The 25397-nt window shown below is 49.8% G+C and overlaps 3 protein-coding genes across 12 annotated transcripts; 1 reads left to right on the top strand and 2 right to left on the bottom strand.

Moving 5' to 3' along the window:
- The first annotated feature begins 877 nt into the window (after positions 1-877).
- Positions 878-10241, top strand: YBX1 (Y-box binding protein 1). 4 transcript variants are annotated; one of them, XM_036396082.2, is made up of 8 exons: positions 878-1182; positions 1527-1590; positions 4913-4946; positions 6986-7075; positions 7291-7593; positions 7946-8025; positions 8116-8393; positions 9871-10241. In XM_036396082.2, the coding sequence occupies exons 1-7, from the start codon at positions 1026-1028 to the stop codon at positions 8360-8362; spliced, it is 975 nt and encodes a 324-aa protein (XP_036251975.1). In that variant the 5' UTR covers positions 878-1025; the 3' UTR covers positions 8363-8393; positions 9871-10241. The 4 variants fall into 4 exon arrangements, with proteins under 4 accessions (XP_036251975.1, XP_054373119.1, XP_036251974.1 ...); XM_036396081.2 differs by having other exon boundaries at positions 879-1182; positions 9866-10241; XM_036396083.2 differs by having other exon boundaries at positions 881-1182; positions 8128-8393; positions 9866-10241.
- A 2158-nt stretch (positions 10242-12399) lies between these two features.
- LOC118695103 (claudin-16-like) lies at positions 12400-16544 on the bottom strand. The gene is made up of 6 exons (XM_054517168.1): positions 16471-16544; positions 14921-15093; positions 14524-14626; positions 13413-13577; positions 13072-13263; positions 12400-12503 (listed from the first exon to the last, which is right to left on the bottom strand). The coding sequence occupies exons 2-6, from the start codon at positions 15083-15085 to the stop codon at positions 12400-12402; spliced, it is 729 nt and encodes a 242-aa protein (XP_054373143.1). The 5' UTR covers positions 15086-15093; positions 16471-16544.
- A 2190-nt stretch (positions 16545-18734) lies between these two features.
- On the bottom strand, positions 18735-25350 carry CLDN19 (claudin 19). Of its 7 annotated transcripts, none has more exons than XM_036396163.1 (5): positions 23866-25350; positions 22781-22945; positions 22461-22548; positions 21884-22030; positions 18735-19387 (listed from the first exon to the last, which is right to left on the bottom strand). In XM_036396163.1, the coding sequence occupies exons 1-5, from the start codon at positions 24086-24088 to the stop codon at positions 19345-19347; spliced, it is 666 nt and encodes a 221-aa protein (XP_036252056.1). In that variant the 5' UTR covers positions 24089-25350; the 3' UTR covers positions 18735-19344. The 7 variants fall into 7 exon arrangements, with proteins under 7 accessions (XP_036252056.1, XP_036252053.1, XP_036252055.1 ...); XM_036396164.1 differs by lacking the exon at positions 18735-19387 and adding an exon at positions 20993-21113; XM_036396160.1 differs by lacking the exon at positions 22461-22548 and having other exon boundaries at positions 21753-22030.
- Between the last annotated feature and the right edge of the window lie 47 nt (positions 25351-25397).

Genomic DNA, 25397 nt, shown 5'->3' with positions numbered 1-25397 from the left:
GAATCTGGCCACCAACCACATTCTTCAACTGCCTAAGAAAAATTTAATTGTTGGACAAGGACAGGGTTTTCCTCTCGACCTTCCTTCTGGGGAATCCAGCAAGAGATGTCGGGTATCTCCAGGCCACTGTAAGGCGAGGACATAGGGGTAAGAAGGCAAAGAGGAGCTGAGCGGTGGTGGTTGGAGAAAGGCTCCAGCAGGGTAAGTAATGCTTTCCCGACAGCCTGGGTGGGTAGAAGGGCTCAGGGTGAGGAGCTGCCCCCGCCCCTCCGGGAAGTGAAGGATGGGATGCTTAGGGAAAGGCTGAATCCGTGCGGGTCAGCTCAGTGCTGTAACTGCACGTCCGTACGTGGATTGGGGAGCTCTAACACGGCTCCAAATCCGTCATTTTCCGCTGGAATTTAACGTTCCCAGGCCTTTTCTGGCAATCACTAACGGGATTGGGCGCCCCCGGAGCGCTAGGACCGGAGCCGCCCGCAGGATCGCTCTGCCCTGGATCTTGGCAGCAAGCGGAAGCGGGGTCGGAGGCGGCATAGGACATGAGCCGCCGCCACATGGTCGCGCGCACTTCCCCGTTCGTGCCCGTTGAGGGCGGGAGAGGCGGCCGGAACGGCCAATCAGGGGCGGGGGCGGGGACCCCGGGTCGGCCGGTGAGAAAAGCTAGCTTGGCAGCCGCGGGCGAAGCAACCAATAAGCGCTCGCTCCTGAGGAAAGGCAGGTGTCACCGCCAATAGGTTTTCGGTGGGGGCGGGGGCGGGTTGAGGAAAAGCCAATGGAGTCGCTCTCCGTTTAACGGGCGGGCCGGGTGGCGAATTGCGGCGCGTGCGGGCGGGGCGCGCGGGGTGGCTAGCCGGTGCGCGCCGCCATTGTGGCCAGTTCGATCGGTATCGGGAGCGGAGAGCGGAGCTCAGCGAGCCCGGAGCAGGGAGCAGCCCCCCCCCACGGCCGGCCTCAGTCACCATCACACCGCGGGAGGCGGCGCAAACAGCAGTCACCACCACCGTCCGCACCGAACAGCCGCCGCCATGAGCAGCGAGGCCGAGACCCAGCCGCCCGCCGCCCCCGTCCCCGCGGCGGCCCCCGCCGCCCCCGCCGACTCCAAGCCAAACGGTGGGACCGGGAACGGGGGCAGCGGCCTGGCCTCGGCGGCGCCTCCCGCTGGCGGGGACAAGAAGGTCATCGGTGAGGGCAGCCTGGGGTCCCGGAGTGGGGTGGGAAGCCCCGATCCCCTGCCCCTCCCCCGCCATGGCTGAGGGTGGCGCGCGCTCCCTTCCCCCCCGAGGGGCGGTGCGCGCCCCCTCCCCGCCCCCGGCTCGTGTCCTCGCTCGCTAGCTCGCGCGCGCGGCGGCCGTTAGTCGCCCCCCTCTCCTTCGCCTCCCCGCGCGCCGCCGGCCCCGCGTGCCGGGTGGGGGCGGGGCGGCGCAAGATGTCCGCCACGCGGGGCCTTTGTGCGCGCGCCCCGCCACGTGCCCCTGACGCGCCGCTCCCTCCCCTCCTTCCCCTCTTCACTCTGCCCCTTCCCGCAGCAACGAAGGTTTTGGGAACAGTGAAATGGTTCAACGTGAGGAACGGTTACGGCTTCATCAACAGGTGAGCGCCTAGACGCGGCGGGCCTTGTTACGGGGAGGCCCGGAGAGGGGGGCACGGCGCTTGTGTCGCGCGGGTGACAGGCGGGGCGGGGGCGGCGGTGCCTTTGCCGCCTCTCGCCCTTCTTGCTTAGAAGGAGCTGATGAGATGCGCCCTCTCTCCACCCCGGGGTTTCTGACCCGCTCGGGGCTTGCCTGGTTGGCTTTTGAGTCCTTTAACCTAGGCAAGAGCTGCGCTCTCGAAGCGAGTCTGTTTCCACGGCGATGTGTCTTACATTATGGTCCATCCTTTTATGGTGTTCGGGTTTTTTTTTTTTTCCCTTAAGGATATAAAAGTACATTGGCTGTCAGCACACGCAGTATTTGTTTAAACTGCTGCGTGAAGTTCAGTCAATGCAAGCAAAAATTGCTTTTAGCACTTGGTAGTTAAAACACGCTCTAATGAGGACACCCCCAACATGCAGGAAAATGAGCAAAAGGAGCACAGTTCACACAGTCTACTGCCACACTCGAGTGTATGGACTGGTCTCATGAAACAAGTGCCTAGAAGATTCTTTTTATGACAGTAGTTGATGTGAAAGAATAATTTGAACGCTTTGGGACTTATTTAAGTACCTGAAGTAGGCCTGTCAAGGAGAGGAAGTGCTCTGCAAACAAGTTTCTTAAAAATGGGCAATTCTTGGCCCCATTAGTTGGGGGGGCCTCCCCGGAGTGTTGCCAGAGCTGTTTCCCTTAATTCGTGGTACTTAAACTTCCCAGTCTCAGAATGAGGTTGCATACTGGAAAATCCCCCTTTAGGCAAGCAAATACAGTGTTATTATTGGAACTTTTATTTATGTTTGGTTTAAACACTGCCTTTTGGAACTGCCTGTTACTTTATGAACTAGTCTTAAATTGTCTGTCAAGCTCCTGAATTGGTTTTGTGTCTGCAGCTTTACAAACTTGCCTCCCAGTCTCCCACTTGGCATTGTTCCTCATGCCATGCTTCAGCTCCCAGTGTTGAGGAGTCACCAGTGTTGAGAGCTGTCGTGTCGCTGGCCTTGGAAACGCCTCCCAAATCCCAGCCACAAACTCCACCTCGAGGGAAGGCTTTTCCTGTTTCCTCGGCAGTGAAAATGTTCTGTGATGTCAGTCAAGCAAGGAAGCAGCAGCAGCTAGTTGAGACATCCGAGTAGTTTCCCCAGTCATTACTTTGGCAGCTGTTTAATCCCTGAGGTTGCCATTTGTAATGAGAAACTCAGCATGATCTCGTATTATCAAGAGATTAGAGCCTGGTAATTGAAGGGGAGGACATTTCCTCAGCTCTGGAATCTTTGCTTGGCTATAGGGAAGCTGTGCAGGAGCTCCTGCCCTTGCGTGGCTCTGTTTTAGCCAGGTCTGCTTTCAGATAAAATGAGGCTATGGAACTGAAATGAGCTTTGATGTGGTTGCATGCTCACTTCAGGTATTTCCTGTGTGTTCTTAGTGTTAGAGGTGTGATTCTGTTCCAAAATAGGAAGGAGTTTGAATTATGGGTCTTTGATGGTTGTTTTCTTGTGTTTGCCAAAATAACAAGTGGATGTGCAAAAGCCACTGGCTTGGTCTGTGCCATAGCTGGAGCTACACTGTCTGGCATGGTATTTGGTGCCCTGCTGGACTTGGCATCTTCTTAGTCTGCCTGCTTGTCTGTTTCCCTTTTTCTAATATATTTTAGTGGATAAAAGATGTGAATGGAAGAGTGGCATAGTGCAAAGATCAGTTGAATTATTTGTTTGGCTTTCAGAATGGGTGTTTCTCTTGTACCCTTCCAAATTTTCTTTGAAAAAGTGATGGTCCTGTTGTTCCATCATCCACATGACAGCATGCTTGCTGGAAAACAGCATTGGGAGTGATGTGGCCAGTGTCATGAGGCTGTAAAAATGACATGGTGTGTTTTTCACTTGAATCAGTGAGCTCTGTGTGACCTCGTTAGTTGTCCAGCCAAAACTCCGATGTCCTCTTGAATGGAAACTGCTTTGCAAATGGATTTTAAAAACAAGTATTTGGTCTGGTTGTCCAAAATTCAACCTGTACAAAAGTACAAGGCGTCCATATTGTGAATGAGCACTTCCTACCACTGTTTTTCAGCTGAGGCTGAAAGAAGGTGCTCAGCATTTTTACTAGAAGCATGTTACTATTCTCTTGTGAAGGTTTTCAGCGTTTTGGGCATTATATTTTGAAGAAGAGTCTTTCAGCTTTGGCTTTGCAAGGGCTTCTGAGTGCTGCTTTCTTGGGGCTTTGGAGATGACATAGGAATGGCTCTGCTTTTTGGCTGCCTTTTCCCAGTAACCTTTGTGGTCTGTAGGCATCAATTTCAAGAGGAAACAAGGGGACTTATTTTTACTGGTGATGTCTGATGGAATAGCTGTAGCTTGGATGGAGTTTCTGGAAGAAGTTTAATTGTCAAATCTCACTTTTTAAAGCCGGGAGTAAGGAGCACCTGGCTTTATCTTACTAAAAACCATCCCAAGTATTCTGTTTCCACTAGCCATGAGCACTTCAGTTCAGAGCATGTTTTTCACACAAGCTTACTTATGTCTTTAACTAGGAAATAAAAGCCATTTTGCTGTTGATTCAGGCTGTTCCATGCTGTAATGAAACTTAACACTGCAGTGAGGGTGGGTTGGTGTGGTGGGAGCTGGAATGCTTCAGGAGTGGGGGAGATGGCTTGTGCAGCCCTAACCAGCGCAAGGTTGTCTCTGTTGTACCTCTTCAGAGCAGAAAAGAAACTCCTGACTGAAGCTGGTACTGAGCTGTGGTTGTTCAGGCTCATGGCAGTTGTGAAAGCTCTGCCAGGGTCACGCTGAAGGATGGGTGCTCTTGGGTCCTTATAGATACAGACCTGAGCTCTTTTCTGTTTATTGAGAGGGGAGACCAAGGCTTGACCAACTGTGCTGCCTTCATGGGCAGCTGATGTTGCTGTTCCTCAGGTAAGTGAAACACTGAGGCTGAGGGGTTGTGAGGCTACAGTGGCAAGGGCAGAGCTGCTTCCAAAAGCTGAAGTGCCAGTCTCCCACAGAGCACTGCTGGGAGGGAGTGAGTGTTCAAACATCTCTGATGATAGGATGTGAAGGATAGAGGGGTGTGCAGCAGTGAGGAGGAATGTGCCTTACTGACCATTCAGCATGCGCTTTGTACTTTGTGTAAGCTGATCTCTTTCCTACACACAGTAGGAACTAGTTGGGAGCAGGTTGAGGAGTAATGCTGAAAGCCTGTTATGATAGATCTGCATTTTGCCTTTGTACCAAACAACTGAATTTTTAATTTACTGTGCATTTTATTAAGTTCAATTTCCTGTTGTCTTGCAGGAATGACACCAAGGAAGATGTGTTTGTCCATCAGGTAAGATTTCCTTGAAACTGAAACATATTCTCTCTCAGAAATTGCCTGTTCCTGACCCATTTAAGTAGGATTGAAGTTGTGGAAGAGCCTTGCCTTTTCACTGTTACTTAAACAACTGATTTTTGGTTGCATTGCAAGAAGAACCTGCTTGCACTTTGGGGTTTTGCACATCAGCGAAGTGGGCTGAGGTTGTACAGTGATGAGAATTGCACTCGCTGCTAGTATGGGCTGGGGATAACTGCTTGGAGTTCAGTCATCTTGTGGATTCATGAAGAGGTTAAGTAAGCATCTGGAAATAAATGAATAGCTTGCAGCAGGGAGAGAAATTAATTTAACTTAGGGATGAAGTGACAATGAAACTTTTTTCATAGGCAGAATTACAGATTTTATTGCTATAGGCTTTCCATGAAAGTCTACCAACATTTTAGTACAGGCTTTTCAATTTAACTGATATGTATCCTTAGATATGATGTATGGCAAATAGGTAAGCCTCTGGAAAATAGACCAAGAATGCACACAACACCTGTGTCTTACTTTATGGAGCAGGTTTGCCTTGGTTTAGTTCTTTGTCTAATTAAGAGGCTGTGATCAGCAATTTGCTTTTTGCCCTTTCTGGCTCAGGATCTCCTTAGTAAGCAGACCACAAAAAATTCTTAGTGGAGCCTGCTTTACTCTGGCATTTCGGAGTCATTCTTTTGTCTCAAGTTAGGGATATGCTGCTGATGTTAACACAAAGGAAGGGAAAAACAATGCCTGGAAAGTGTTTTGTTTTTATAATCTCTCAGCTTCATGCTTGTTCTTTGTATGAATTACCAGCTTTTAGAGGCAGTGGTTTGTGAGAGGTTATACACACCCTGAGGGGGAGGCTTTCAGACCCGATGGGCACGTAAGGCCACCTGTAAGTGACCTTGACTTACTGGTTGTGTTACAGGACTTGTCATGTAGCTGGTATCTATGTTTCTGAAATAACAGTTTGGTAATGATTTGTTTTAGTGTAGTATTTTTACAATTAAGCCGTAATAGGGCTCTTATCAGAAAGAAATCAGGTTGTTTGAGAAGTCTAGCTGTGTATGCTTTTCTCCATCCCTGTTATATACCTCAGGTGTCACAAAAAGCTGTTGGACTGGCTGCTTGTTGTAATAAGGCTTTCCTTAAGGTTACTGAGACTTTTCCATTGATTTTGTACAATTTAGGCAGAAGAAATCCAATCAAATTGTGTGGCAGGAATTTATATTAAAGTTGTTACACTGTTATTGTCCTTCATTTAAAGTGTTCAATAAGCAGGACATGCCTGAGTACGGTGTGTATTGAGTATTAACTTGTCTGCTGAAGATGTCATCCAGTACAGCAGAGCACTGAAAACTGAGTCTGTTCTAGTAATGTTGTTTGACAGGTGGGCCACTGATACAGAGGATTGTCTGGTGCTGATGCCTGGAAAAGACCAATCCTTGTTGTGCAATACACAACTGGAGTAGATTTTGGATTAATTGGTTAGACCTGTAGTAGAAACTATGGTGTTGGAAGCCTTGGAGGAGGAGATCTCTTGATACCTGGCCATTTTTATGTTTACAGAGTATGGAACACAGAAGCTTCTGTGTCCTGTGGTGTGTGGGAAATAATGGAGGGCTGGAAATCCAAGAGGGTGATTGGAAAGGCTGTGATATATTGATGTATAGGCATCGGAGGAATGTATAACTATCATAGTGATGTTGAATTTTAAACTCTGATTATAGGAGTGCTTTAGCCAGTGTATGGTGTGAGAGTTTTCCTCTTTGTTTTCAAACTGCCTTTTTAGCCAGCAGACAGCATGTTGACAGGTGCTTCCAGTTAATGGTAAAGCTGTTGCGCATTTCAAATAGTCAAGAGCATAATTCACGTACATTTTATGACTTCCTGGATTTTCCCAATTATTCAATTGCTTTTTCAGAAGTACAGGTCTTTCTCCTCAGATAAAGAAACTTGAGTATTTAGTAATCTTAAAAAAAAAAAAAAGTCTTCCTTTGTATTCTTATGCTGTGCCTGCACTGTTGTGTTGTTAGACTGCCATAAAGAAGAATAACCCCAGGAAGTACCTCCGCAGCGTAGGAGATGGAGAGACCGTGGAGTTTGATGTGGTTGAGGGAGAAAAGGTAAACACATCTCTCGGGTGTCAGAGCGCACATGGAAAACTCAGGTTGCAGGCTTTGGTGTGGTGCCTGTGGTTTGAGTTGATGCCTGATGACATCCAAGGAGGTGAATGGTTTTTCATTTCTTCACAATGTGGATGTAAATCTTTGCTCAGTACTAGACTTATGCTGTAGCTGGTGGGATGGTGACTGTTTCCCTAATGCTATTTCCACTCTAGGGTGCGGAGGCAGCCAATGTCACAGGACCTGGTGGAGTTCCAGTGCAGGGCAGTAAATACGCAGCAGATCGTAACCATTACAGACGATATCCACGTCGTAGGGGTCCTCCACGCAACTATCAGCAGAACTACCAGAACAGTGAGAGTGGGGAAAAGAATGAAGGAGGAGAGAACATACCAGAAGGCCAAGCCCAGCAACGCCGTCCCTATCGCAGGCGGCGGTACCCACCTTACTATATGCGTAGGCCCTACGGGCGTCGTCCACAATACACCAACCCTCCCGTACAGGGAGAGATAGTGGAGGTAACATTTGCCTGACATTGATGCTAAACGGGCTTGGTTGCTTTGGAGCAGGGTGATGGGATGCACCTTTTGACACTTCTTGTAGGTACTCCAGCTGATTTTGGAAAGGTTTGGCAGTAGCGTGAGATGAAGTAGCTGAAGGTCTTCATGTTATAGCTTCTAAAAACCAGAGTGTTCCAGTTTGTATGATTAAGTGGAGGATTCTCCATCATGTGTGCACCTCTTCCCTAGAACTGCTGTCCACCTTGACTGAACTGATGACCTTCCAGCTGCTTTCTCACAGTGTGACAAGCTGTGGAGTTAGCACATTTCTGGTTGGGGCTGAGGAGGTCTGTGGCCTGATGTCTTGCAGGGTGCTGACAACCAGGGTGCAGGAGATGGCAGACCAGTCAGGCAAAACATGTACCGGGGTTACAGACCAAGATTTCGCAGGTATGCTGCAGATCAGCTGCTGGTTTTAGCCTTGTTCAGCAACAGAGCCGGGACATGGTGATGCTCAGGTGCTGCATAGTTAAAGCCTAGCTTGACTTTCAGGGGTCCTCCTCGTCAAAGACAGCCTAGAGAGGATGGAAATGAAGAAGATAAAGAGAACCAAGGGGATGAAACCCAAAGTCAGCAGCCACCTCAACGTCGGTACCGCCGTAATTTCAACTACCGACGCAGACGCCCAGAGAACCCTAAACCACAAGATGGCAAAGAGACGAAGACAGCCGAACCACCAGCTGAGAACACGTCCGCTCCCGAGGCTGAGCAGGGCGGGGCTGAGTAAATACCGGCTTAACATCTCTACCATCATCCGGGTGCGTGACAGGGGCCTTGGGATGCCATTTGTTGACTTTCTTTTGTTGCTTTTTATTTGTGCCTTACAATGTTTGGACTCTTCTTGCTCACACATGCTGTAACTGATCTGTGATTGTGTCTGCAGAACTGAATTGTGAGGCTTTGTTGCATCAATGCTGACTGATTGGGAGGACTTAGTTACAAGCTTCAATTGTCATTGATGGAGTACTGTTACACCTAAAATCTTGGCTGTGTGCAGTAGTTCAGGTGCACAGCAGTCTCTGCTCACCCAGAAATTCAAGCAGTGCAAATGTAAAGACTTGAAAGTAGTCAGGAGAAGCTGGGAATTACATGCTGGGATTTACCTAGCTCCATCAGTGCCTGTGCTAAATCCCTACAGGGAGGTGGATGGCATTGAGACCTTGGCATTTTGAGACCTTGGCATCCATTTCTACAAAGGTGATGCAGAATTAGCAGGAGTGTCTCAGGAGCAGCTATTTATCTAATCAAAGTGCTGGAAAAACTGGTAGAAATTGTGGCTTTATCAGAGCATGTGGGAGTTGTGTTGCAGTGCTAAGATGTGGACTCTGGAAGGGTTGTGTGCAGGGCAGGGGCCAGAGGCTGGGTTAGTTGCAAGGGAACCTGTTTGTGATTGAGGCTTGTTTGGTGCTGACTCCTGAGAGACAGTTCTGCTAATTTGGGAATATTTTCATTGCCAAGACTCTACTTGTTCTGCATTTCTTGTCACCCATGTGTGTATCTGGTTCATTTTGTTCCTTATTACTTGGAGGGCAGGAAAGTGAAAGAAGCATTTAGGCTGTAGTGGGAGCAGTCTGTGTGGTCACACTGATGGGATGGACAGGGGCTGGAGGAGTTGGGCTGGGAGATGGCTCAATGTTGGCAGCAGCTGCAGCCTCTCCCAACTATGGGAGCTTGGGGAGTTCATCTGCATGGGCTCTACTGCTTCATGTTCCACTTGCAGATGGATCATTCATTCACTGTCCAGACTGTGCTGCAGTGATCTCTGTGCACTTTTGGTGAACATCTGCTGTATCCTAGTATTCATCTTTGTGGTCAGCACCTCCTGGATGAATTCTTAGAACATAGGCTTCAGAAGAATATGACAAAGTCACCTTGGTTCCTCTTGCTGTCTGGTAGCATTGGAGAATATTGGGTTTAGTTTCTGTGCTTTGAGCAGTGGCTGAATGTTGGCAAAGCGTGGTGGAAGCAGCCTTCCCCATGACGGGAAGGATCCCTGTGGGTTTAAGTTGACTGACTCTTTGGAGTCCTTGGCATTGTTCCTTTGCAAAGGTGGCTGGTGTGGTTGTGGGGGGTGGGGTGGACAAGGAGAAGTGTCTGGTGAGGGTTGCGCTGTGAGCTTGTGAGAGGCAGCTTAGGGTGAATTTTTGAGTTGTGGGTGAGCCTTGGTACACAAAGCACCCCGTAACCCTTTGACACCTGTCTGATCAGCCTTTTTTTCCCTCTTTTTCAGTTTAGTCATCAAAGAAAAGACTTCAAGAAATGAAGAAGAAAATGAAATTCCAGCAATAAGAAATGAACAAAAGAATTGGAACTGAAGACCTTAAGTGCTTGCTTTTTGCTGTTGACCAGATTACTAGAACTATCTGCATTATCTATGCAGCATGGGGTTTTTATTATTTTTACCTAAAGAATTCTCTTTTTGGAAATGATAAACGCGTTTTTTAAAAGCCTGGTTTTTCTCAATATACCTTTAAAAGTTTGTAAATTGTTTCATATCTGGTCACGTTGAGATTTTTAAGAACCTCATTTTTAATTTGTATGAAATATACGCCTGATTTTTTCAAGTCAAACTGCAAGCATCTGTTAATAAAGGTCTTAAAGAGTTACCATGTGTGCTTGGGTGTTTTAAAGGTTTTCAGTATTCATAGAAGGTTTGGGGAAAAAAATGACTGCTTTACTCTATAGGCATACAGGCTGGTGGGGTAAAGCAGAAAAGTTGAAGTAAAAAAACCATTGGAGGTGCAATTGAGTCACATTGGAGAATGATGGGCAGCCACAGAGGGGTGTGAGTTTCTAGTGCTAGCCCAGTGTGTTTCCAGCTGTTTGCTGGTACAGCTTGGCTGTGTCCTTGCTGGAATACAGCACTTGCAGACCTGACTTGGTGTGATGGTGCTTAAAAAAAAAGGGGGGAACCCTCCCCCAAAAATGGTAAAATCACACATTGGTTTGGGTTGGAGGAATGTGGAACCTTAAAGCTCACCTCATCCCATACCCTGTCAGTGGGGCAGGGACACCTTTGTACTTGCAGCTTGCAGATTGGGTTGCTCCAATCCCTGTCCGGGCTGGCCTTGAATACTTCCAGGATGGGGCAGCCATGGTTTCTCTGGGCAGCCTGTGCCAGGTTCTAGATACCAAAAAAGTCCCAAACTTGCCATTGGGGCTGTGCTATAGCACAATTGCTCCATGAATGCACTGCAGAGCCAGCTGGGTGCAGAAGCATGGAGATGGGGCTGTGCCTTATGACAAAACTGGCTTTGCCTGCACCCCACTGCCATGGTGAGAACCTGGTGAGTGGGGGCTGCTCCCTCAGCATGGAGCTCACAGCTGTGCCATGTCTGACAACACCCATTAGAACCACTGCAGAGCACCTGCAGGAGGGGGTCACTGTCCAATGGCAGTTTTTGGGACCCTTCTGCATACTAGTGAGCTCTGTACTCTTAAAAATTTTCTTGTGGGCTCCAGTGTCCCAGTCTTCCCAGGTGTCCCAACAATCCTAGTCCTCCAGGCTTTGCTCTCTGCGCCTGCTAATGCTCACACGTGCTCATCCCCTGGCTGTGCCATTTGTGAGCATCCTGCCCTCCAGACACTGCTGTTTGACAGCACAATCTCATCTCTACTCCTTCCTACCACTCAGTGTTTGGATTTTCTCCTTTCCCAGGTTCCTGGGGTCCTGGGAAACAGGACAGACTTGCCCTAGACATTCCATCTTGCAGAAGTGTGAGAAGCAGAGCTAAAAAACAGCTTTGCTGCCTTTTGACTTCATGTGAGGGGGCAGATGGCTCAAGAAGACCCTTACAGCTCCTCTAGGTTTTGGATGCAGGTGCTTTGCAGCCTGGCTGGGCTGCAGGAGTGGGACTGCGAGTCTTCACACCCGTCTGTTTTGGGGACTGACTGCCCCTGCAGCACCATCTACTTGGGCCTGGAGCTTGACTTTCCTCCTCTCAGGGTGACAGTGCCAGGGAGATTCTGCTTGGTTTCCCTGTGCTGCAACGGTGTCTGTGTGCTTAGCTTGGGGTGAGAAGTAAGGGAATGAGGCCACAACCAGTATTCAGTAATTGAGGGTGGTGGGGATTGAGTTGGTGAGTTTCAGGTTCTGGTTTGTTTTCATAATGGTTTACAAATGCTGAAAGATAATAATTCATTTGGAAAACAGAATTCCCATTTTGTGTGAACTTAAAAACCACACTCTTAGTAGAGTATCTCCATCAGGCTTCAGACTGACTCACCTCCTTCTGTGTATGGCTTCGGTGTTCCTTCATGATCCCCTATGAAAACATGGATAACTAAGTATTCCAGACTCTTGGTTTTACCCAGTTTTTGAGCGCAAGCCTCGTACCACCCTGAGTCTGAGCCCAGGGAAGGTTTCCAGTGGGGCTGGTGTGGGAGAGCTACCAGCCACATGGAGTCAGTGCTGCTCTGTGTGGAAAAGACTTCCCACTGAATTCTCCCAAAGCATGGGCTGAGCAATGTCAGAGGAATTACTCTGCCCTCAGTGTCCTGACAGCTTTTCCAGAGAACAGGGGCATCTTTCCTTAAAGCAATACTTTTCTGGGATTTATTTTCATTAAACCTGGCTGGAAGTGGGGAAAACACCCTTCCCTGGCTGACTGCTGCAGTACTTTTGCTTTTAGCAGTCAGCTGGCTACATCAGAACCTGGAAGCAGCTGCAGAAATGTCTCAGTACAGGTGCTAGAGCTTTAATGGGGTTGGACTGGCATGGAGAGTGTCCCATATCAGGGCAGGGTGCAGGAGGTGCGGTGGCCATCACACACGGGAATCCATGGCGTACATCTTGCTGGTGGCTGTCCGGGTGGCTGTTCGGCCCCGGGGCTGGGGATGCCTCTGGGGTTGACAGTGGCTGCTGGGGGCTACCAGAAAAGAGTTGGGGTTGTGTCATGGCTGGCAGTTGCAGGGTGACTTGGGACTGCCACAGCATGGGGACACGGCAGGAGAAATTAACTGAGACAGCCAGCAGGGTTAACTTCCACCCCATGGGACCAGGCATAAAGATTGGAGATGATGTCTGGAGAAGCATCATCTGCCCAATGTCCCTGGTGGGAGGGCTGTATTTCAACCAGCACATCCCTGTAGCCACTGTCTCAGGCTTTGGCTGATGACAGGGATTCAACTTCAGCACAGCTACTGCTTTGAGTAAACATCAGCACACCTTCATCAGGACCTGGAGGCCCACAGAGTGGATGGATCCCTGCACCCTCTTCATGCCCTTATAGGGTTTATCGGGCCCCTCACTCAGCCCTGTTCTGCCTTGTGTAGCCTTCCCAGCCAAGGGGCACAGGTTGGGCACAGAGGGGTCCCCCTTGGTTAGGCTGGGCCCTGCAAGAAGCCTGTGTGCCCTCTGAGCTGGTCCTTTACCCCTTATATCTGCAGGGCAAAAAGCTACTTGAGATAAGATGGGGTGGAATGAGACAGACTGACCTGTGCAGGCATAGAGGCAGCAGGTCAGCAGGACAGATGCCACAAAGCAGCCCATGGAGCCAGCCATCCCCAGCCAGCACGACCACCCAAAGTCATAGTGGACTCCCAGGAATATATTGTGTGACACCAGCATGGCCCTCTCCACGTAGACATCCACTGCATACCACACAGAGCCTATGAGACCCAGGATGCCTAGGAGAAAAGGGGCTTGTTAGAAACAACCATACAACACCCCATGCTCCCCAAGCCCTGCTGAGGGGGTGCCACTAGCTCCCAGCATGCTCCCCAGCTCCCTGTGGGACATGAAGTCTGTTTGCTCCAAAGCTCGCCCAGTCACGCACTCCCAGCGCAGAGTATGACTCCAGCTCCATAGCACATCTTCAGTTTGACACAAGGATCTTCCTTGAAGAAGGTGATGCAGTCAAGCCCAAGGACCAGTGTGGCCAAAGCCAGGCCAGCCAGGAGATCTGCCGTGATCATCAGGGTCCGTGTCACCACGATCTTCACTGGGCAGAAACGTTAAAAACAACCAAAAACAGGAATGAGGAATTACCAGAGGAACAGGGGTCTCCAGATTTCTGCCCATGTCCTTTATGACTCACCCAGCTCACCAGTGGCCATCACACTGGAATCCACCAACTCCATCCCTGCCATGGGCCAAGGGAAGGTGCTCAAAAAGCTCATCAGAAACTTAATGAGGACTTTAACCCATGATTATACCAGCTCAAGAAACCAAACAACTCAAGGTATACCCATCAGCACCTGGTATGTCGTTGCCTGCTCAAGCCATTCTTGAGCAGAGGACACTGCTGCTCACACCGTTTTTTCCTTCAAGTTGTGTAGCAGTTGTTTTAAACAGCAAACATCAATATACCAGTGAAAAACTAGAGCTGGCAGGGATCATTTCACTAGCTGTGATGGGACTGCCCTGCAAAGCTTGCTTCTCCTCCAGAGCAAGGTGGCAGTCCCCCCTTAGTCCATACCAACTACTTTCCTTCTCCACTGCCTGAATCTGTGTTGTTCCATGTCATGACCCAACACAAAGGTTCTCTCTGGAGGGCTTGGTATGCCCTGTGCAGGCCAGAAGAAATGTCCCTACCCTGATGTGACTGTCCCTGAGCTGTGGGCATGAGTCCTTGGCCAGTGGGAATGGTCCTTGCTCTGCCTGCAGCATAGTGGGTTGCAAATCCTAGGCTCTACATGCTGGAGCATGTTTGTTGTGTGGTGGCACAGCTTCACAGCATCTTTCCTGCCTGATGACCCCATGGCAGGTCTAACTGCCAAGTTTCTGCCAAGACCAGGCTATTGGGGAGGAGATCAAGAGCAGCCCGAGGCTGGTGTGGCTGACTGACAAAGGGCAGCTTGGCACAATGAAAATCACTTTCCCTCTTGCCTTTCAAGAAGACTCTGAGCTGTGAACTTAATAAATGCCTCCAGGCCAGGTCAGCTCACCTGGGTGGTCAGCCAGAATTGAGTCATATTGGTCGCAGGTCCTGACCCCATCCTGCATGTTGGTGACACACTCCCTCCAAAGGCCCCGGCACTTGTGACTTACCTGGAAGCAGGAGAAAGGCACTCATGCAAAAAGCACCAGGGTCTCCCCAGCTTCCCATGGATCTCCCAGCCCAGCAAGGCAGATTTCAGGCTCCCACTACTACACCTGGATATGTCCTGGTGACTCCCTGCCCATACCTGCTCTCTGTTTTCTCCTGCTCCATCCCTCTACCTCCATAATCATCTAATCCTTCAACTTAAAAAGCAGTGGCTTTGCCCCACCGTGTCCCTTTTCTAAGCCTGTGGAGCCAACCTCATGGATGGCAAGGCACCCATCTTGCTCTCAGCTGCTCACCTTGAGGATGATGGTTGCTTTGCTCACCTTAAAGGTGGCTACTCTGCTCACCTCCAAGCTGTCATCAGCATTGACCATCCAGCAGTCCGTGCACGTGGCCAGGAGTAGGAAGAGTGTTGAGAGAAGAGCAAGCCCGAATGCTGTCACCTGTAGGGCTGCGCTCATGGGGAGACCTGCAAGGGCACAGAGATGTTCACCAACTCTGCTCTGGTTACTTCCAGACACCCAGTCTTACAAGGACAAGGTGCCACCGGGGCCAGGCATCCTATGGATACTTAGGAGTCATCTGGGTCCTGTCTCACAGTGCTCACTTGCTGTCAAAATGCTCTAATATCCTCAGCCAAGGTTGGGCCACAAGGTTTACATGTAGAGAGAGCTTTTAGACACACAGTAATTTTGTAGTGGATACATTCCCACATTGGTTCCCTCTCTTCCAAATAGAAAATGCCAACCATCAGTACTTGCCCTTTGGCAATCAATAGATGCTGGAAACCACTGTCAAATAACTGCTGCTAGGAAAACCTGTGACCTAAGTATGTCTCCAGAGAACCTCTAGACACCTCCATCCCTGCCATATGACTTGGTGGGTACATCCTCTGCCTTTTCTTACTTTAGCTTTTCACTCCAAGAAAAGCTATGAGGTGTTGAACGTCCAGGTTGGAGTACAAACAAGTGTCCCATGGAGACGTCCTAATCTTAAGCACAAGCCCAAAGACACATCTCCCATTCCAAGGGGAACAAAGGCTGCTGGGGCATGATGTGGGTGCCCTGAGGAGCTGCCAAGGCTTTCCACAGAGGAGAAGGGAGGGCACCATTTGTTTTCCATCCTAGATGGATGTTTTCCATGCCTAGATGAAGGGACTTTGGAGAGAGGGGGGCTGTGCCCAAGGTATGAGCTGGGGACATTGTGTCTGCAAACCCTGGTCAGGAACCCTATTTTGTCATGTTTTTCAACCCCAAAAGCCAAATATTTTACTGCATGAAGTTGCAACCACTGCAACAACCCTTTGGACAGGGATTCATACAAATGAGTTAATTAGCAGCACCAGATGAGTTTCTGAGCTACATGAGTTAATTACTGAAATGATAACTCATCATGATCCTTGTTTAGTACCTCCAGCCAGAGGCCGCCCACCCTGGCATGACACAGGCTTCCTGTGGGGCAAAGACAGAAAGGAGGGTTGTCCCCACACCCAATGTGCCCCATGTCCCCCCACATCCCCTCTTGAGATCTCACTGGTAGTAAATGCATCACTCTCCCATCATGTCTGAGCACTTCCATCAGCTTCACTCCAAGTGGGCAGTCTCTTAGACCCCAATTTATAGTAAGTTTTTTTAATTCCCCATGCTCTCTTCTGAGCTAATTCCCCAGAGCATTATTTGTTTCTGCTAGAGCCCAGCTGTTTTGGAGCCTTTGAAGAAAATCTGTTCAACCACTTCAGTTATACAATCAAGAAAAAGGAAGAGAAAGAAAATCTTAATGCTGGGAGAAATCAGCTCTAAACCTTGTTAATAATAAAAGGTGTTCATGGAGAGCATGAACTATTTACCTTCACTGCAGGCTCATCCTTGTTGCAGAGGGAGTGATGACAGAATCTCTTTGTTGCTGATGATTTGGGATAAGGGATGTAAGTCTGGAAGGCTTTTAGGTGCTGATGGGATTGGATCCTGACTCATCTAATGGAGTCAGGGATAGGCAGCAACAGCTGGAGCTTGTGCTGGGCTATTTAGGGTTTGTCCAAGGTATGTCAGCTGGGTTTTGTGCTCTGAGACATGATGGGCATCCCTGCAGTTAGAGCAGTCATAGGCTGGGAATGGAGCCTCCCCAAAAATGTCACATGAGGAAACCAGTGGAAACCTGCTGGGAACTCTCCCCAGGTGAGGGACTATGTGTGCTAGAAAAATAATCGTTTTTTTTATTAGACCTTTCAATTACTGCCTAAAACTGAGTGGCCTAAGACGCTGGAATGGAGTAAGATCCAGGAGTGGAACCTGAGTTCAGAGGGTTGGAAGGGGCCAAAGAAAGGAGCTGGAATGCCACGGTGATAATGAACCTCTTTGACTGGTAATTAAGACCTTTCTTTTTTTTCCCATTAAGCAGAAAACAAGTGAAAACCCCTGCAGCAGTGATAGCTCAGGTACCTGTCTAGTCAGCCCCCAAGGATGTGCCTCTGAACCTGAGTAGCAGCATCCCAGCTGTCTGGCACTTGGAGCTGCCCTAAAAGCTTCAGGTTTCTTCTCTAATCCCCTACTGTTTGGATTACACAGGATCTGTGTTACAGCATCCTCTGAGCATCCCTGGGCTCAGCTGTGCCTCATGGCTCTGCCACCGCTCACCCTCATCTCTCATTTCCATTCGTGGGTCATAGTTGAGGTGCACTTGGGTTTTTAGGGTGGGTTTTGCTTTTGTTGTGTTTTGTTTTTTTGGGTTTTTTTTTTCCTCTAGATAATCCTCTGCAGCATTTTACTGTGGGCATTTTGGCAAAACACCAATCTTGGCAAATCCTTCAGCTCTGCAGAGATGCCCAGGTGCCTGATGTGTGAGATTCCTGGGGCTTTGAGTTATTCTATTTTCCCAGAATTCTGGCACACGGCAAGCCTAATGCTTTGGAATGCAGCAGTGAATTAAGGCCAAAAATGTTCAGAAGGGTTTGCTAACCTTCATTTTCCAACCCTTACAGATCAAGAATCGTTCTTGGACATCTGTGACGCATGAAATACTGTGTGACCACAAGTGATACAAAACTGTACCTCCATGGTCTTGGCAACACATATAGAATAGGTGTATTTATATTTTCTGCTCTGTCTAAACACTCAGTTTATGATATATCAAACTAATCCGCTTTGTTAATCCCCAACTGAAACCTTTTTGGGGGTAAAAAGAGGCAGGTAGAGGAGCAGAACTAGGAGCAGTCTGTCACAGCACAGCTAGTCTGTAGCTGAACAAGGTAAATCTGGCCATAACAAATCCCATTCGTCTGCCCTGGCTCATTCTAGAAAAGAGGTAACAAAAACCTCAGCCAACCCTGTTCAAGCTTAGATGCAGATATACCACTGGCCAGAGAGCTGGGGGAGAGAGGTCCCATCCAATCAGCTATCTAAGCTGGGAGATTCAAACGCCCCATAAAGAGGGCAGCTGCATTCAGCTCAATGCTCTTTGCTGGTGATTCTGTGTTGTGTCGTGTGTCTGTCTCCCACCCACGACTCCACATAACAGTGGTCAAATGATTAAGCTCCTTTCCCGGGTTAATGACAGTGAAAATTGGATCTTGGGTTTGCCAAAAAAATTTTGGTTTGTCAAAACTATGAGGTTTGTCACAACCATGTGTTAAAAAAGTGCTGGCAAGACCTAAACCTTGAACTTCAGCAAATATTTTACTAAAAAAACCTGCTGTGGCTGGAAGGGAAAAAAAAGAAAGATGTTTTCTGAGATGGGATCATCTCAGAGAACTAGAGAGGACTCAGCAGATGCTGTAGGGGCAGGACAGTGAATAAGAATTATTAAAATCACCACCAAATTCAAACAGCCATGTCTCAGATGTGTGAGAAAAGCCCTTCTGCATGCCTATGTGTGGGGGTAGTTTTCCCTTTTCCATCATTTCTGCCTATTTAAAAAATGCCTGTTATTTCACAGGGCTTTGGCTGAAAGCACGAGGTATGACCCAAAACCTCAATACTGCTCATTAATCTGGTGTGTTTGTTTGAAAGACAGGTGTCTGCCAGGGAAGGCAGGAGCCTCCCTTGGAATGGAGAATGTAAACCCCCTACCCCTGGATTATTATAATTTTGAAATCAAGGGGCTCTCAGGCAGATATGAGGAGAAGAATAACAATTCTTTACTAGTATGTATAACAAGGCAAACAAAACAATAACTATAACATTAACAAGAAACAGAAGCAGGGACCCAGTAAAAGCCTTCTGGACTGCTGGCACTTTCCCCTTTAGTGCAGTTACTGTCACAGCTGGCAGAAATGAGCAAAAAAAAATCCCGGGGTGGTGGACTAGATGTATTAAGAATTCCACAGTGGTAGCTGGAACTCAGGGACGGCGCCGGCCACAGTGTGGAGAAACCCAGAGGCCGGACCGAAAAAACAGCGGGGCCAGGGCAGCGGGGGCCCGGCTCCGAGCAGGGCAGCGAGAGGCGAGGTTCAGGATTCCCAGGGCACACGAGCAGATGGTGATCGGTCCCTCAGGGCTGAACTGTGGCGGTGCCGGTGAATTCTCTCTTGCAGTAAGCGACAGCCTGGCTGTCCTCCTCTGATGCTAACGAGCGGAGAGCACCCAGCTGCCTCCAACCCCGTCTTTTTTACCTGCCCCCTTTCTGGCGGTATCTCTGTCCCCCGGAGAGAAACTCCCCGAGGGAAAAAAGGTATAGCCAGATGCTCCATTCCTCTCCCGACTTCAGACACAGTCTTTTGTCTTTCTTAAGTACCCGTAAGTATCCATAAGTCCCCAGTAGTTAGTTTCCTAGCAATTTATGGGAAAAAGAAAAATCTGTGAGTAAAAGAAAAAGGAAAAAAACCCCAACTCCCAACAACTGGTTTAATGACTAAGTGGTTGGAGGGGGGGAAACAGTTTCAGCCTGCCTGTGCTGTGAACAAAGGCAGATCCCCCCCTCTGATGTGCTTCCAGACTGGGTGTCCACCCCCAGGGAGCCTTCAGGTGACTATTGGAGATGTCACAGCAGCCACCAAGGACAGCAAATCCCTGGGTTTGAGGTGGGATGGGATGTATTTCTGGACTAGATGCAGGAGGCTAAGACGACACAGCAGCCATGCAAAAACCTGGATGGAAAACATGACCTCTAAAGAAAAACATGCACAGCAGGGGCCACGTCCCTGCATAGTGGAGTAAAAATCGGCTTAAATTAGTAATTACCCAATTAGGCACAAGTCAGCTCTGAATTCATGGGAAATGGGAGAAAACAGCGAGACTTCAGCTATGAGGGTTCATAAGAGGGCCCATAAATGGAAGATGCTGGTGGCATTTCAGCCTTGGGAAGAGACTTGTGGAGGGGTCAAGCTGGATTCCCAAGGATTTAATCTGAAGAAATTTGTAAGACCACATCCCCACCTTTGAGAGCAACACGTGGCAAAAGATGCAATATATTTACAGGAGGGCCAGAACCGTTGAGGATGGGGGAAAGGCTCCTGCCACACTGCATTGGCTCCGGTCCAGATGGGGAGTGAGGGGAAATCAAAGAGACAGTTCCAGAAAGATGCCCATGATTTAAAATATTATAATTTGGTAATACCACCAAGTCACAATTTTAAGTACAAAAAATTCCAAGGCCATACATCCCAAGGAAAAGTTAATGAAATTTATATTAATAGAATAAAAACCATTATTTACAGTGAAATATAAAAAGGCCTTTTTAGTGTGTGGGGGTTTTTTTTGGTTTTTTTTTTTTTTTTTTGGGGGGGGGGGTTGTTTTTGTTTGTTTTAAAGCATAAGATTCCTTTTCAATCCTTACTGCAGTGGCTTTGGTTGTTTTTCGAACCCCAAAATCTGGGTTCAGCACCTGATGGGTGATGCCAGCCTATAAGCACTGCTCTCCCATGAGGTGTGCAGGACAGTTTTACAGGGGGACTGCAACTTAAAAGAGATAAAGGCAGTTCATGCCAGGGAGAAAGAGAGAAATCACGCCCCCCTTCGGGGAAAAAATAGCATTGTTTATCCTCCAGCGCAGCCAGGAACCCAGACCCGGGCATGGGCATATCATCAAATAGAGGGAAAGGAAATGAAACAGAAGGAAAGAAAATAAAAATTAGAAAAGTAGAATAAAACACAATAGAGCAAAATAAAATAAAATAAAATAAAGCAAAATAAAATAGAGCAACTCAAAATTTTTAAAAAATCAGCTTTCTCTTCATATTTGGGTTTAAAAATAAAATTAAAAAATAGATAATGAAGCTGTTTGGATAATTTTCAGCGTCCTTCCCTGTGGGTTGGTTGGTGCAACACTTGCAGCAGGGCTGGAGGGATGGAGTACAGAGAGTTTGGAGGATTTACAGATGAAATTGGAGCTTTGGCAGGTGCAAAACAATTAGTAACAGTAGAATAGAGGTACAAAGTGGTGTAGACAATTAGCAGGTTGTATTTGGAACCTCCACTGTCTGCTCTAGGGGATCTTGGCAGGGGAAGAGGGATTTGGACCCAGCAGGGAGGCACCAAAATTCAGGGCTCTGTCCATCTGCAACAAAACCAAATAATTTATGTTCAGACCCCCTTTTTGCTGCTTTAATTTGCCCAAACCCATTTATTGTTTAACAAGGCACAGCCTGGTCCTGGACAGGAATGAGTCCAAGGCAGGTTTGGGCTGGCTCAGCTGGAGCAACTGGCCTCCAGGAAGGAATCAATAATAATTAATAATAATTTTAAACTGTTGCTTTTCAGTAGCAATGAGGAAGGGTAATGCTGCATCCTAAAAGCATCCCTCTGCCAAGAACAGGGTGTAGGGATGCTTGAACCCCAAGTTGGGCTGGTGCTGTTAGAAGTAAAGACCTCATCCAAGGAAAACCAAACACTGGCTTTCCTCCCCACTTGCTCCTGAAAACAGGATGTGAGAGAGGGGTGGCCATGGTAGAAACCCCTTCCATGTGGCACACCCCTGTGGGATTGGCCAATTGGCTCTGTGCCCCTTTGCCACTGGCATCAGCCTCCCTGCATCACCCCCACAGAATGCCTGTGATAGACAGAGATGGCGTGGCCACAATGTGGGGCTGGGGGTACCGGCCCGCCCAGCTGAGGAGAACACAGCAGTGATGGATATGAGAGGTGTGACACTTAAAACCTCTACTTTAGAGGCTGGCACTGAAAATGGTGCTGAAACCTGGAAGAAGGAGAAAGGTCTCACGGAGCATTCAGGGTCCAAGCAGGGTGGGAACACCAGGGTCTTGCCTCTTTTTGGGAGGGAAGGGAGGCACTGGGCAGCAGGAGCGTAGGGTGAGGGCTCAGACATACTCCCGGGCTGTGGAGGGCCGTGACTGCTGATGGTACTGCTGTCCTCGGCGCTCCTTGGCAGGGCAGGAGCAGCACAGGAGGGACCCCCCCAACATGGAGAGGCTGGCAGCCCCCCAGCCCACGAAGAGAGCAGAGCCGAATTCGTACCTGTGATGAAAGGGGTAAGGGAGCATCAGGGAGGGGCAGAGAGGCACAGGTGCAAACTGAGATGGGCAACAGGATGCTTGAAGCTCTGATTAGGTGATCAAGGTGATGTCAAGGCAGATTTTAGTTCTTCCCTCTCCATCCTCATCTTTCCTGTTGGCTGTATCCAGCTACCACATGTCCCCAGCTTATAATCCTCCCCTGGGCTGAAATTCCACATGTGCACCACTACCCAGTCCCAGCTGGTAACAGCTAAAGCTTTAGCATCAGGGACATCTTCTGCAAGGTGCCAGCGAGGGCTGGCAGAGGTCCCACCCGTGGGGCACATTGGCCCACAATGCTGTACCTCACCAAAACCAGAAAGGAAAGGTCCAATGGGAAGTGCAGGGACAAGACAGGATTCAGAAGGGCACCCCCTGAGCCAGGCTCTTACCTAGCGTTGATGGGGATGGTGCTCTCTCTGAAGAACTCATAGGTCACCTGTGTTGCATACAATGACACGGCAGCCAGTGTGCACAGACCTGGGCACAGAATCGTGGAATCACAGAATGTTTTGGGTTGGAAGGGACCTTTAAAGATCACCTAGTTCAAAGCCCCTGCAGTGAGATGGTTGCCTAGCTGTTCCACTAGACATCAAACGTTGGCTGTCAGTGACATCCAGCCCTCACCAAACTGCTCCCCTTCCTCTATCAGTGTTGAAAGGTGTTTGAGGATTCCTGCACCAGTGATGTATGAAGGCTAGAGCTGCCTTACCAGAGAGAATGAAGAGAACACCTCCAGCAACAGCTATGCGGCTTTTGGTGACAGGATCCTCCTCCCCAACTTTAGTGCATTTCATGCCCACCACGCTCACGATGATGCCAAAGAAGCCCAGGAGGAGAGAAATGACCATGAGAGCCCGGCATGTCTGGATGTGAACTGCAAGAGGGGAAGAAAAACTGCTCCCAGCAGGTGCCTTTGACCACGGCTGGGCACTGGAAGCAAGGTCACTGTGTCCCATGCTGGTGATGGATCTGTCCTTAACCCTGTCCTTGCTGTGTAGCTCCCATGTCATATCCTCCCCACTTGGTAGATATGGGGACCTCAGCTCTGCTCAAGGCACTGCTCCCAATGCTTTCCCTGACCTTCCTCCCTTCCACCCTCATCCTGGTCATGACTGTGCTGGGCTAGGAAACACCTTGGCAGGAGTGGCACCACAGTCACCAAATGCCAAAAGGGTGATGCACGGTCATGGAGCAGGGGTGGGGGGGAGTGTTTGATGTCCCCATGGGGCACTGTTGGTATCTAAATGTGATGCCCACATTGGAGCTCAAACCTGCTGGGGCCAGGAGCATCCCAGCCACACAAATGGGCTCAAACCCACAGGGCCAAGAGAGGCTCAGTCCTGGGATGGGGGCCCAAGATTCACGGATGGAGAGGGAAGCTTGGACCCACATCAAGGCTCAGTTCAGTGGATGAGTGGACTCAGACCCTTCTGAGGGGGGGTCAGATCTACAATAGGAGTGGAGTCAAGAAGGACTTGGACCTGAAGGTGACTCAGGCTCCAGGAAGAGCCAGGGGAGCTCAGATGCATAGGGGAGGGAGGCATCCAGACATGAAGAGGATACAGACCTGTTCGGGATGTGCATTCAAACTCATAGAGGTGGGTTCAAACACAGAGAAGGGCTCAGAGCCTTATGGGGGAGGGTCAAACCCACAGCGGGACTCAGACTTACAAAGGGGCAAGGGCATCTCAGGATCCCAGGGGAGCTCAGACCAAGGCGGAGACGGGGAGGGGGGACTGCATCCAGGAAAGGAAGCGGGGCTCATCCTACGGGGCCCCGGGCCCCGGTACCCACCTTCGAGGGAGAGCAGCGAGTCGTGCAGGCGGCACTGCACCTGCCCGGTGCTCTGGGCGGCGCAACTCATCCACAGCCCCTCGTGGAGCCCCACGGCCGTGATGATGGCGTCCCCGGCGTACGAGCTCTGCCGCCACTGCGGCAACACGGCGACCGCCAGCCCCGCCACCCAGCCGGCCAGCGCCGCCAGGTACCCGGCCAGCTCCCGCGCCCCGCCGCCCATCGCCGCCGCCGCCGCCGCGTCCGGGCCCGCCCCGGCGGACGGAGAGCGGCCGTGGGAGGAGGGACAAGGCCGGAGGGGGGGGCTCTGAGGGGGAAGACGGGTCGGGGCGGGGGGAGGAGGACAGTGTCGGGGGAGGATTTAAGGTGAAGGGAGAGACATGGGTCTTGTGCGGGGAGATTTAGGTCCCAGAGGGGATTTTTTGAGTCTCGAGTGGGAGAGTTGGGGCCAAGGGGGTGGGTTACCTGGAGCTTAGGGGGAATTGGGTACCGGGAAGCGGGAATTAGAGGCCTGGGGGGGGGGGGGCACTGGGGCCCAGGGAAGAGCATTAGGTCTGAGGGGGAGAGATTTGAATCGGAGGAGAGTGATTTGGGGTTGGAGGCAAGGGATTTGAATTCTAGAGGGAAGAATGTGGTCTTAAGGGAAAGATTTGGGGCATGGAAGGAATTTGGGTCCTACAAGAGATTTGGGTCTTGAGAGAGATGGAAACCACTCAACGACAGTGGGGGGATATGTGAAAATGGGGCTCCCCGACAGGAGGAGGGAGTGGGTTAGTGGGAAGTTACCATCCTTGACCCCCTGCCGTGGACTGGGAGCCCCCAGGGGTCACTCCAGGAATTCAGCAGGAAGCAGGGAAACAGTTCATTCAGTGAGGGAATTCAGGCACACCACGCCACCATGGCACCAACAAGAGAAGCCACTGTCAGTGGTGTATACCTGCGGGGGTGTGGGGAACATGTGTCACCACCCTGGTGACACCAAGCACATTGCTGCCCCAGGACCTGGCAATCGTTAACTGCCATGGCCTCATCAGCAGTCTGCTCACGAACTCAGGCAGCTGGGGGTGGACACTGGGATGGTGGGCAGCCTCCACTGGGACTGTATGTTCATCCTGGAGAAAACATCCTCCAGATCCCCCCTTGCCCACCCCAATGCTGAATGGCCCTCCAAGTGAAATAGGGGTGCTGGGTGGCTGCACATGGGGCAGGATTTATTTGCCCACATTCCCGGGATGGTTATGGTAATGGCCAGACATCTGTAGGAACAATTCAATGCCCTGTCCGGGAGTGCCAGGGTGCTCAATGTCCTTCTTGTTCAAGGACAGTTCCCTCCTCACTGGAATGGTGGGTTCCTTCCCACGTTATGGGAGCGAGGTCCAGGGGATGCTCAGCCAGAGATTGCATTGCTGCTACTGCCCCTGGGACACTTTGTCTCCCATAAACACCTTTGTGAGGCTTACAGGGCTACAATACTCCTGGGTAGATACTTGCCAGGAGGGAAGGTTGCACCCCAACGCTGACAACAGCCAAAG

This window comes from Molothrus ater, chromosome 23 (genome assembly GCF_012460135.2).
Source record: "Molothrus ater isolate BHLD 08-10-18 breed brown headed cowbird chromosome 23, BPBGC_Mater_1.1, whole genome shotgun sequence".
Taxonomy (NCBI): Eukaryota; Metazoa; Chordata; class Aves; order Passeriformes; family Icteridae; genus Molothrus; species Molothrus ater.
Note: the sequence above shows the minus strand (reverse complement) of the source record. Positions and strands in the feature narration are given on the sequence as shown.